General features: G+C 38.4%; 1 protein-coding gene across 1 annotated transcript; it reads right to left on the reverse strand.

Moving 5' to 3' along the window:
* Positions 1-5,812: 5,812 nt before the first annotated feature.
* On the reverse strand, positions 5,813-6,773 carry LOC129008190 (olfactory receptor 52N2-like). The gene is given in 3 exon segments (XM_054440105.2): positions 5,813-5,847; positions 5,850-6,428; positions 6,431-6,773. Coding segments are annotated over 3 exon segments (957 nt in total).
* Between the last annotated feature and the right edge of the window lie 7,077 nt (positions 6,774-13,850).

Consider the following 13,850-nt stretch of genomic DNA (forward strand, 5'->3'; position numbering starts at 1 on the left):
GGTGAAGGAAAAAAAATCAACTGACTGGTTTCACTTTAACTTCATAATCACAAACCCCAAATCACAAACAATGACTATGGCAGGAATAATAATTCACTGAAAAAAAGTGGTTCTAAATATACTGGAGAAGTAAGGAAGAGATAGATTAGAGTATGTATGATCTTGAATTAATTCGATAAAAATATGTTGATTCTAACACATTGTAAACACTATACTAGACATCATATTAATAGGGAACAAAATTAACAGGAATTTAGTCCTCATGAAGCTTACAGTCCAGTTCATATATATTTCTCAGTAGTCCATTTTAGGAAAGTTGGTTTTATTTTATGAACAATGGGAAGCCATTGATACTATAATGTAATGCAATTACCGTAATAAAATTTTGATGAGAGCAGGGACCATAATCTCTTATCCCTGTGACTAATCTCATTCTGGACATACAGTTGGTAATTACAAATAAACATTTATTAATGTCTGAGATTACATACAGTAAATTACTGTCAAAATTCATACAGATATCAAATAGTGGAGTTGAATTTCAGTTACTATGAAAAGAAGGAAATCTTGCAGGTTTGTTAAGAAATTCTGAAAAGTTTCAATACAAGGAAATCTGTCAATATAACATCTTATGATGTTGAATGTAGAATAAGGGAATGTTTAGGAGGATGGTCTGTGTAGTCAAGTAGACAGATGCAGAATTGAATTCTCTCTCATATTTAAATCCTGTTCCCTGCCGGGCATGGTGGCTCATGTCCGTAATCCCAGCACTTTAATAGGCCGAGGCAGGCGGGTCACTTGACGTGAAACCCTGTCTCTACTAAAAATACAAAAATTAGCCGAGTGTGGTGGCAGGCGCCTGTAATCTCCCCTATTTGGGAGGCTGAGGCAGGAGAATCGCTTGAACCTGGGAGGCAGCTGTTGCAGTGAGCCGAGATTGCACCACTGCACTCCAGCCTGGCTCTCATGGGAACCTTTAACTTAGCTGCTGGGTCCCAGTATCCCAAACTACTGCTCCCAGCTGGCTTGGAGAAGGGGATGGGACAGTGTGAGGAACTGACCGTAGATCATAAAACCCTCTAGATTCGGAAGCAGTCTCAGCTCTGGTTACTGGATGCAAGCAGCTGATTCCTCAAGCAGGACCTAATCTGTTGTGTCCTCTGTGAGTTTCAGGGGTAAGGGAGGGGAGCAATGCTGTGTTGGGCCAGGACACCCTGGGTCACCAGAGGACTCAACAGGAGACTTTCTCCTCATGCTTATATTGATCCCCATAAAAAAGGAGAAAAAGTCAATGGGTTCTGATACTGAATGCATGAAGATTTAGGAATCCTAGTTTCCTGCTGGAAGCCTCTTCTACAGTCTCAGCAATCTCATATTATTGCATACAAGGGATCCCATGTGTTCTGTGGCTGAGAACATATGTATGCTAACATATACAACTGATAAAAGAGACTTATTCATAATATATAAAGAAATTTTATATATCAAAACTAAAAGAAAAGTAACTAAAGAAAAGGACAAAAGTCTCAAACTGCCAGTCAAGAAAAAATTCAAATGGCGCACAATCTACAAAAATGTGTCCCATCTTTCGTCATCAGGTAAATCCAAATTAAAAGTGTGGATTTTACAACACTGACAATAGCAAGTGTGGGGGAAGATGTGGTATAACTGGAATTCCTACACACTTGGTGAGAGTTTAAACTGGTACAGACCATCTTGGAATACAGTTTATACTCTATTCCAAAAGTGATCATTCTAAAATTCAGACATTCCACTTGGGTTTAAAACCAACATGTAAATGTGTGCTCCAAAAAATATACACAAGAATGTTCATAGAAGCATTATTTGTAGGAGCCCACTAAAATGTCCCTCAGGAGTATAATGAATAAATAAATTGTAGTATATTCATAAATTGGAATATTTTAAAGCAATAAAAGTGACCAAAATAACGTTTCATAGAACAACATAGATCATTTGCAGTATAACCATTGCCTTTTTAAAAGCTCAGAACAAATTATCTCACGCTCTTCTGAAATTTGACATTATAGGAATCTGCGTTTCCTCTCCTTGCCTCTTTTCTTCTCTCCCTCTCTCCCATCCCCTACTCCTTCTCTTCTTCCCGTTTTCTCTTATTTCTCTTTACCATTTCTATATTTTCTTTTCCTTACATTTAACCTGTTATTTTTCTTTCATATGTGGACTGAATTTTCTTTTTATCATAATTATAGTTCAAATCTTTTAGACTATATATGAAAATGACTCTCTTGAAATGCTTTTTCTCTGTGGTATGCTCTTTAGACTTGCACACATGCATCACTAATACATTTGGATTTATTCTTTTCTTGACTTTAATACCATTTATTCTTCAGTCACTTTGAGCTCTGCATTATTAAAACAAAGGATATTTATATTCTCTCTTTATTCTCTATCCTTTATCTTCTCTAAACATTTTTACCTCATGTCTTTACTCACTGCATTGTATAACAACTTTTAATGTTTATCTTTATGTCACTAATTTAAAAGCATAACTTTAAAATTTTAGTTTCTAACCACAGATTTCAATTTTGTATTATGTTTTTACTTGCCTAAACTTTCCTTTACTAATTTATCATTGTTTAATCTCATTCTGTTATCTTATCATCTCATTTTCTATTCTTGTCATCCATGCATTTCTGTCATTATTTTTTCTCCTTTTTCATAGATTATATGAAATTATATTCATTTTGTAGTTATTCTTTAAACAGTCTTTCTAATCTTGCAGTAAACATTTTCTACATCTTGGTAATCTTTTTGTTCTCTTACAGGCTATTTCTTCTCTTATTTATCAGGACATTTTATAGATCAATATAATAATTATTATTTGTTGTGTTGTTGATTTCCTTCTGTATTCATCTTCACCCAGAGCTAGATCTGTCTATTCTGGCTGTTTTTCAACAAATGTGGAGAATAAAACGTCTTTGTTTTCTACCTCGCTCATCCTGTCATACTTAGACATGAAGGACAGAATAATATATGTGTTCTCACACCGACTGTCAGTTTCTAGAAAAGTTTGTTTGGTGTTACTCCTCTCCTGAGGGAACATTCTTTTGTTCTGTATCTGCTTATTCTCTGACCCACAGATAGTGTACAGTGTACAATTCCCAGAAATTCCTTAAATCAAGGTCCATTCTACTGGTACCCCAAATATGTTAATTATTAATGAAGACTTGTGTACTAAATTTATCATCATACACCCTTATTTATTCATCCTTCTTTTTCAATTTCTACTTCCTATACTATTGATTATATTTGCAATTTCCCTCAGTAGGTTGCAGGTGGGCATGTATGTTTGTGTGAGTGTGGGAGTTTAAGAGAGATGCACAAAATATCAGGATATGTGTTGAGTATTTTTTGCTACACACAGAGAAAACTGATTAGGTAGAGAAAGACAAGTGTCCGAATATTTCTTATATATGTTCCCATCTTTATGGAGTCTTCTCTAGTGATATACATTGCATCGCTCTTTCCTTAAATTATTATATTGATTTTTTTTTCTGTGCCTTTGAGCTGGTTGGCATAAATATTTTAGTTCCCATCAAAGGCTGTGCAGTGATTCCAGAATCCAGGTTTCATGCACTGTTCAACATTTACATGTAGACATAAACAACATTGAAGGCATATGATCAAGTAGAGTCTCAGTATGGACTATAAGACCTCACCTACTGTTTGCCCTTATAACTTTGCTTACTTGTAGAATCTCAAATTTCTTATGCCTTTAGTTTCATTCTCTATCATTTCAGAAATGTATTTAATCCAGTGTTTCTATGTGTTTCGAGTGTTGGGGAGTGCACATTTCTTTGTATGTTCAAACTGCTACCCTAACTGGAAAACCCCCCAGATACCCACTTAGCAAGATCGAAAAACCCCCTAAATTATACTAGCATTTTTATTATGACATAATTTCAGGAAACTCCATGTAATATCTCACAGTGTCAAAAATTTCTAGCAGGAGAATAGTACATTCTACTAGTTACTTGCAATTATGTACTTAAATATGTATAAATGTGCATTTTACAAATACCGGTTGCCATAGAAGGTTTGTACGGACAATAAAATTTACAAAACTAAAACAAAAAAAAAAACAATTCAGCTAGGTTTACTTAGTATTACAGAAAAATGCAGGACATGGGAATCAGCATACACAGTATCTTCAGACTTGTTCAGGGCTCCACAGTGACCCAAATACAGCTTCCCAGCTGCTCCACATTTTGCTTCACGGGACATGAACTGGCTACAGGAGACAAGACCAACATTTGCGCATGATTTGTTCATAATATAAACTTTGTTTGAGCTACCAAAATCTCTTTGGAGTCAAATTATAGATTTTTAGCTGTGTCCGTTAAGCTTGAAAAAAATTGCTATTAAAAATACCTTGGCATTCACTTCCTTAGGTTTCATGAATTCACTTTTAAAAGTATATATGTCTATTCAAATCAATTGATATGTATTTTGTCTCTTTGTTAAAATGAGAGGAGAAGAGTGTGTGTTTCATATGGGATATTTTAAGATTTTGATGATATTCTGGGTATAAATAGAGTTGATTCTCACTCAAGAGACAAAGAGTAGCACATATTTGGGAAAACATTACTCTCCAAAGTACTATCAAATCCCCATAATGTAACTCAGGAAGTTACAATAATTAAGGCCTTCTGCATGCAGTTGGTGCTTGACTGGAGCATGAAAGCAAGAAAGATGCAATGTGAGGACTTCAGCTGAAGGCTAGAATATTGGCATATGGTAGTACACATAGCACTGATGATGCTAAACCAAGAAACAGAAAACTTTTTCCTAATAACAGGCTTGCAACGGCTGACAACTTCACATGGTGAACTGTACTTCCTTGTCCCCATCACTTCACTTTTGCTACACCTTATTCTCTCTTTTTTACGTCCATCATCTCTATCACCTCTTGATTCTCTTTCTCTGGTAGTCTATGACACTGAATTCCTCTTATCATTCGCTTTTTCTGAACACATACCTCCCTTGCATGTGTATGTCCAGAGGAGGGTAGCAACTGGTAAATTCTGTGAAGTCAGCTAAATCCAAATGTTTACAGGTTTTGCTGGCAAATCTCCTCCATTTTCTACTATCAACTTGCAATAATTTCTAAGGCGTTCTGTGTCTCCTTCAAAAATGTCTCAGAATTACCCTTGAGGGATTGTTTCTTCTAAGTTTCCATGGCTCTATTCCTTCCTTACTTATCTCCCTGTCTTTGATTTGATCATGTTGACACAAATGTATAAATATTATTCTCCTTCATAATAGAGAGTTAATGCAACTTATATAGATACGAGATAATTTTCTTAACTGAGAAAAGCTGTGCAAAATTATACAGTGAAAAGAACAGTGAGAGTAAATAAAATCACTAAAACAAATTTCAAAGGCCTTTTTCTATAAACTCTAAGGCATTTTTTGGTTGCTTTCTGTCTTTTCATGTTGCACAAGTGATTTGTGCAACATGAAAATCTCAGATTTGTGCAACATGAAAGACACATCAGAAATCTATGTAATGTAATTGTTTCAAACAGCCTCAAAATTATAGTGATGTGAAATTATATTTATAAAAGAAAACTCAAATTTAGGAGGCTTGTTTCTTATTTAGATCATTAATTTCTATCATTAATGACTTCTGCAGAAAAAGAACTCAGTTGATTTTATAGCCGATATTCAATTAATATTGCTTTCTGTAATGAAAACAAATTGTTTTAGTTTTATATTCAAGTTATTTTATAAAATTTTCTTTAGTTTTCCTTATTTTTGAATATGAATGAATCTATTTTATACCTAGGATGCCTTTCTCCTTAAAATTAACTTGATTACCCCTTCCCGGATCTGCTTGGTCTTCACTCCATAAACAACAGGATTCAGAGTGGGTGGAAACATCAGATAGAGATTGGCAATAATGATGTGGACATGGTGGGGAGTGTTTTTTCCCCCAAAACAGTGAGTAAAAATGGTGAATAAGGCTGGAATATATGTGATAATAATAGCACATATGTGGGAGGTACAGGTGCTAAAGGCCTTATGACGAGCGTCTGCTGATGACAAACTCACCACTGCCTGCAAGATCATGGCATAAGACACAGTGATGCAAACCATGTCAAAGCCCCCAATCAGAAGGGCTGCAAAAAGGCCATAGACAGCATTGACCTTGAAATTGCCACAGGATACCTTGGCCACAGACATGTGGTCACAGTAGGTGTGGGGGATGAAGTTCCCCCGGCAATAGGGCAGGCGCTTGGTGAGGAGAGTGAATGGGATGATAAGCATCACATTCCTCAAGAAGGTGGCAAGACCAGCCTTGGCGATGACAGGGTTGGTAAGGATGGTGGCGTAGCGTAAGGGATAGCAGATGGCCACATAGCGGTCCAGGGCCATGAGCATGAGCACCCAGACTCCATCCCTGTCAGCATATGGACAAAAAACATCTGGGCCAGGCAGGCGTTAAAGTCAATCTCCTTGAGGTTGAACCAGAATATGCACAGCATATTAGGTACCGTGGTGGTGCACAAGGTGACATCAGTGAAGGAGAGCAGAGCCAGGAAGTAGTACATGGGCCGGTGCAGGGCCTCCTCATGGCTGATGAGGTAGATGAGCCCGCAGTTCCCTACAACAGCAATGATGTACATAAAGCAGAATGGCAGGGAGATCCAGATGTGTGTGGCTTCCAGCCCAGGAACGCCATTCAAGATAAAGAATCCTGGGGTCAGGCTGGAGCTGTTGTCCCCAGACATGACGGCTGACAGGAGGAGAGCATTTTACACTCTTTAGCAGCCATTGCTTTCTGCCTGGGAGAGGGAGAGTTAGAGACGAGATAAGAGGTACTGGTTTGGACAAGGTGAACCTCAAGTGCCATGTACATTCACCTTACACTGATAAAGAGAAATTCTTTCTTCCAACGATAGCAAGAAAGACTTTGAACTACAGTGTCAAAAGTCACTAAGCAGTACAGTCTTACTACTACTCAATATGCCATTGCAAACTTTGATTAACTATCCTCACTTACCACACCTCTCCCCAGCACAACTCTTATACTCTACTACATTCTAACAACAAATTGTGAGCTAGGCTGTAACTGTCTTCCTCCTTCAATAAGTCCATTTCTATTCTGTGCTCTCAGAATCTTCCCATGCTAATTGTACCTGAGTCTTGTCACTGAAATCACATGGGTATAATTATAGCATCACCCTAATCTGACCAGTTCTTATCAGTAGCTTAACTTTCCATTTTTAACAATATCTCAAATATTAGCACTTTTCCCCTGCCTTGATGATAACAAAAAATGCTTATATTCTATATATAAGATGTCAATAATGTCCCACATAACTTACTCAAGATAATACATAGTAGATAATAAAATATATGTGAATGAGTGAATATATGAGTTAAGAATTTGGTATGTCTGATACTCAAACTCTAACTGATGTCAAAATCATGTTTTTCTATACCATGGAATTTGAAAGGAAGTTCTTGACAAGAAACAGGAAGATATTTACAATTCTAAATCATTAACAAGTTTTACGTAAGTTTAGTAGTGATTTTACTAAAGATCAAAATTCAATTAGGTATAAAATTTGGCTTCTCTATCTTTTCACAAGTTCCCTATCCATTCTCAATACTAAATTTACACTCAAAAAGCCCTTGAAATTCTGGGATTATTGACTGTTTGTACTGCTTTAATTTAGTATTATTTTTATTATAACTGAAAGGAAGTCAATTTAAAAATAGCACCACATCTTTGGATTGCTATTTCTTGATGGAGCAGTAGAAAGAATTGAATAGTATTTGAAAGAATTTATAGCTTCAGGGGTGTTTGAAGAAAGTTGAAGGGTCCTAATGATTAAATTTTTTTTTATTCGGAATAAAACCCTAATCCTTAAGTTCTGTAGTAGACCCCATGGAACAAAGCCAATGCCAAACATTCCTCACTATCTAGCAGAAATAGATATATATTTGCAGTGTGATGGCATGGATTACATGGTTGTGAATCCACAAGGCTTAGAGTTCTGTGACCGAAACATTCTAGAAATCACTGCAGTTGTCATGTCCACTGGCTAGAGTACATGGAAATCTCCAATGATGGAGGGAAATATAAAGCAACCGCATGTTTCAGAGGCTCGTGATCTCTGAATACTACCTGACTGGATCTCATATAAATAATCCCTTCTTATAAGGAAGTTCTCACAGTACCTCTCCAGAATGTCACTGTTTCAAGAAATCATCATTTTATGTTCTTAGACAAGACAAACTTAAAGATTAAAATTTCTAGTGTCTACCTTCTTTTATGTGTACACCACATTGAAATGAATGGGATGAAAAGAAAATAAGATTAAGTCCAGTGGAAGCCACCCAGAAAGAAAAAGAGCCATTACCTCTTAAGAAGTGAAAGGGAAAGTAAAATACATCACCCCTTACTGCTATTACTTTTTAAAAACTGTTTCAATGTGACAGACTGTTGCATTCTTTGCCAAAAATGTCTTTACACTTTCCTGAAATAGGGATTTATGAAAATTGACCAATCTCACCTCAGTGCTAGGCACAATCAAATCTCTATGCATGGCTGAGAATCTTTAGGAGCTGTTTGAAATCTAGGATGACGTCTCCTTACATAAAATTTTTTGTTTCCTTGAGGAATTTCCAACAAGATGTCCCAGGCTGATTTAGTCTCCACAATTAGGTGTCTCCGTGGGTTCTGTTTAAAAGAGAGTGAACTTTGGGCCTGCTGGTAATAGATGTATATTTAGCAGCTTTTGAGTAGAGAAAGTTTAATGCCTTTTCCCAAGTGGGAAATACGGTCACCAAGTCTGGTCATGAAAAACACAATTTTTTAAAACTTTTTTTTTCCTCTTACAACACGAGAAGTATGTCTTTAATATAGAAAATTTGGAAACTATAGAAAAGTATAATAAAGAGTTGAAAATCACTTGTAATTCTAAAACAGAGGAATAAGCACTCTAAAAAGTTTTCTGTACTTAATTCAGTCACTTTATAATTATTATAATATTCCAAGATTTCAAAAAAGTAAATTTCAGATGATATGGAGTTGTATACATTGTTTCTATCTCCAACTAGTATTATTTTGTGCACATTTCATCATGACATTGTATATGCTTTGAATTAAAAAGTTTAATAGCGGGGGAGGAGCCAAGATGGCCGAATAGGAACAGCTCCGGTCTACAGCTCCCAGCGTGAGCGACGCAGAAGACGGGTGATTTCTGCATTTCCATCTGAGGTACCGGGTTCATCTCACTAGGGAGTGCCAGACAGTGGGCGCAGGTCAGTGGATGAGCACACCGTGCGCCAGCCGAAGCAGGCGCGAGGCTTTGCCTCACTCGGGAAGCGCAAGGGGTCAGGGAGTTCCCTTTCCAGGGGTGACAGACCGCACCTGGAAAATCGGGCCACTCCCACCCGAATACTGTGCTTTTCCGACGGGCTTAGGAAACGGTGCACCAGGAGATTATAGCCCGCACCTGGCTCAGAGGGTCCTACGGCCACAGAGTCTCGCTGATTGCTAGCACAGCAGTCTGAGATCAAACAGCAAGTTGGCAGTGAGGCTGGGGGAGGGGCACCCGCCATTGCCCAGGCTCGCTTAGGTAAACAAAGCAGCCTGGAAGCTTGAACTGGGTGGACCCCACCACAGCTCAAGGAGGCCTGCCTGCCTCTGTAGGCTCCACCTCTGGGGTCAGGACACAGACAAACAAAAAGACAGCAGTAACTTCTGCAGACTTAAATGTCCCTGTCTGACAGCTCTGAGGAGAGCAGTGGTTCTCCCAGCACACAGCTGAAGATCTGAGAACGGGCAGACTGCCTCCTCAAGTGGGTCCCTGACCCCTGAACCCCGAGCAGCCTAACTGGGAGGCACCCCCAGCAGGGGCAGACTGACACCTCACACGGCCGGCCAGGTACTCCAACAGACCTGCAGCTGAGGGTCCTGTCTGTTAGAAGGAAAACTAACAAACAGAAAAGACATCCACACCAAAAACCCATCTGTACATCACCATCATCAAAGACCAAAAGTAGATAAAACCACAAAGATGGGGAAAAAACAGAGCAGAAAAACTGGAAACTCTAAAAAGCAGAGCACCTCTCCTCCTCCAAAGGAACTCAGTTCCTCACCAGCAAGGGAACAAAGCTGGACGGAGAATGACTTTGACGAGCTGAGAGAAGAAGGCTTCAGACGATCAAATTACTCCGAGCTACAGGAGGATATTCAAACTGAAAGCAAAGAAGTTGAAAACTTTGAAAAAAATTTAGAAGAATGTATAACTAGAATAACCAATACAGAGAAGTGCTTAAAGGAGCTGATGGAGCTGAAAACCAAGGCTCGAGAACTATGTGAAGAATGCAGAAGCCTCAGGAGCCGATGTGATCAAATGGAAGAAAGGGTATCGGCCCTGGAAGATGAAATGAATGAAATGAAGTGAGAAGGGAAGTTTAGAGAAAAAAGAATAAAAAGAAACGAGCAAAGCCTCCAAGAAATGTGGGACTATGTGAAAAGACCAAATCTACGTCTGATTGGTGTACCTGAAAGTGACGGGGAGAATGGAAGCAAGTTGGAAAACACTCTGCAGGATATTATCCAGGGGAACTTCCCCAATCTAGCAAGGCAGGCCAACATTCAGATTCAGGAAATACAGAGAACGCCACACAGATACTCCTTGAGAAGAGCAACTCCAAGACACATAATTGTCAGATTCACCAAAGTTGAAATGAAGGAAAAAAGGTTAAGGGCAGCCAGAGAGAAAGGTCAGGTTACCCTCAAAGGGAAGCCCATCAGACTAATAGCAGATCTCTCGGCAGAAACCCTACAAGCCAGAAGAGAGTGGGGGCCAATATTCAACATTCTTAAAGAAAAGAATTTTCAACCCAGAATTTCATATCTAGCCAAACTAAGCTTCATAAGTGAAGGAGAAATAAAATCCTTTACAGACAAGCAAATGCTGAGAGATTTTGTCACCACCAGGCCTGCCCTAAAAGAGCTCCTGAAGGAAGCACTAAACATGGAAAGGCACAACCGGTACCAGCCACTGCAAAATCATGCCAAAATGTAAAGACCATTGAGACTAGGAAGAGACTGCATCAACTAATGAGCAAAATAACCAGCTAACATCATAATGACAGGATCAAATGCACACATAACTATATTAACTTTAAATGTAAATGGACTAAATGCTCCAATTAAAAGACACAGACTGGCAAATTGGATAAAGAGTCAAGACTCATCAGTGTGTTGTATTCAGGAAACCCATCTCACGTGCAGAGACACACATAGGCTCAAAATAAAAGGATGGAGGAAGATCTACCAAGCAAATGGAAAACAAAAAAAGGCAGGGGTTGCAATCCTAATCTCTGATAAAACAGACTTTAAACCAACAAAGATCAAAAGAGACAAAGAAGGCCATTACATAATGGTAAAGGGATTAATTCAACAAGAAGAGCTAACTATCCTAAATATATATGCACCCAATACAGGAGCACCCAGATTCATAAAGCAAGTCCTGAGTGACCTACAAAGGGACGTAGACTCCCACACGTTAATAATGGGAGACTTTAACACCCCACTGTCAACATTAGACAGATCAACGAGACAGAAAGTCAACAAGGATACCCAGGAATTGAACTCAGCTCTGCACCAAGCAGACCTAATAGACATCTACAGAACTCTCCACCCCAAATCAACAGAATATACATTTTTTTCAGCACCACACTACACCTATTCCAAAATTGACCACATACTTGGAAGTAAAGCTCTCCTTGGTAAATGTAAAAGAACAGAAATTATAACAAACTATCTCTCAGATCACAGTGCAATCAAGCTAGAACTCAGGATTAAGAATCTCACTCAAAACCACTCAACTACCTGGAAACTGAACAACCTGCTCCTGAATGACTACTGGGTACATAACGAAATGAAGGCAGAAATAAAGATGTTCTTTGAAACCAACGAGAACCAAGACACAACATACCAGAATCTCTGGGATGCATTCAAAGCAGTGTGTAGAGGGAAATTTATAGCACTAAATGCCCACAAGAGAAAGCAGGAAAGATCCAAAATTGACACCCTAACATCACAATTAAAAGAACTAGAAAAGCAAGAGCAAACACATTCAAAAGCTAGCAGAAGGCAAGAAATAACTAAAATCAGAGCAGAACTGAAGGAAATAGAGACACAAAAAACCCTTCAAAAAATTAATGAATCCAGGAGCTGGTTTTTTGAAAGGATCAACAAAATTGATAGACCGCTAGCAAGATTAATAAAGAAAAAAAGAAGAATCAAATAGATGCAATAAAAAATGATAAAGGGGATATCACCACCGATCCCACAGAAATACAAACTACCATCAGAGAATATTACAAACACCTCTACGCAAATAAACTAGAAAATCTAGAAGAAATGGATAAATTCCTCAACACATACACCCTCCCAAGACTAAACCAGGAAGAAGTTGAATCTCTGAATAGACCAATAACAGGCTCTGAAATTGTGGCAATAATCAATAGCTTACCAACCAAAAAAAGTCCAGGACCAGATGGGTTCACGGCCAAATTCTACCAGAGGTACAAGGAGGAACTGGTACCATTCCTTCTGAAACTATTCCAGTCAATAGAAAAAGAGGGAATCCTCCCTAACTCATTTTATGAGGCCAGCATCATCCTGATACCAAAGCCGGGCAGAAACACAACCAAAAAAGAGAATTTTAGACCAATATCCTTGATGAACATTGATGCAAAAATCCTCAATAAAATACTGGCAAACCGAATCCAGCAGCACATCAAAAAGCTTATCCACCATGATCAAGTGGGCTTCATCCCTGGGATGCAAGGCTGGTTCAATATACACAAATCCATAAATGTAATCCAGCATATAAACAGAACCAAAGACAAAAACCACATGATTATCTCAATAGATGCAGTAAAGGCCTTTGACAAAATTCAACCCTTCATGCTAAAAACTCTCAATAAATTAGGTATTGATGGGACGTATCTCAAAATAATAAGAGCTATCTATGAGAAACCCACAGCCAATATCATACTGAATGGGCAAAAACTGGAAGCATTCCCTTTGAAAACTGGCACAAGACAGGGATGCTCTCTCTGAGCACTTCTATTCAACATAGTGTTGGAAGTTCTGGCCAGGGCAATTAGGCAGGAGAAGGAAATCAAGGGTATTCAATTAGGAAAAGGGGAAGTCAAATTGTCCCTGTTTGCAGACGACATGATTGTATATCTAGAAAACCCCATTGTCTCAGCCCAAAATCTCCTTAAGCTGATAAGCAACTTCAGCAAAGTCTCAGGATACAAAATCAATGTACAAAAATCACAAGCATTCTTATACACCAATAACAGACAAACAGAGAGCCAAATCATGAGTGAACTCCCATTCACAATTGCTTCAAAGAGAATAAAATACCTAGGAATCCAACTTACAAGGGATGTGAAGGACTTCTTCAAGGAGAACTACAAACCACTGCTCAATGAAATAAAAGAGGATACAAACAAATGGAAGAACATTCCATGCTCATGGGTAGGAAGAATCAATATCATGAAAATGGCCATACTGCCCAAGGTAATTTACAGATTCCATGCCATCCCCATCAAGCTACCAATGACTTTCTTCACAGAGCTGGAAAAAACTACTTTAAAGTTCATATGGAACCAAAAAAGAGCCTGCATCGCCAAGTCAATCCTAAGCCAAAAGAACAAAGCTGGAGGCATCACACTACCTGACTTCAAACTATACTACAAGGCCACAGTAACCAAAACAGCATGGTACTGGTACCAAAACAGAGATATTGATCAATGGAACAGAA

This window comes from Pongo pygmaeus, chromosome 9 (assembly GCF_028885625.2).
Source record: "Pongo pygmaeus isolate AG05252 chromosome 9, NHGRI_mPonPyg2-v2.0_pri, whole genome shotgun sequence".
Classification (NCBI taxonomy): domain Eukaryota; kingdom Metazoa; phylum Chordata; class Mammalia; order Primates; family Hominidae; genus Pongo; species Pongo pygmaeus.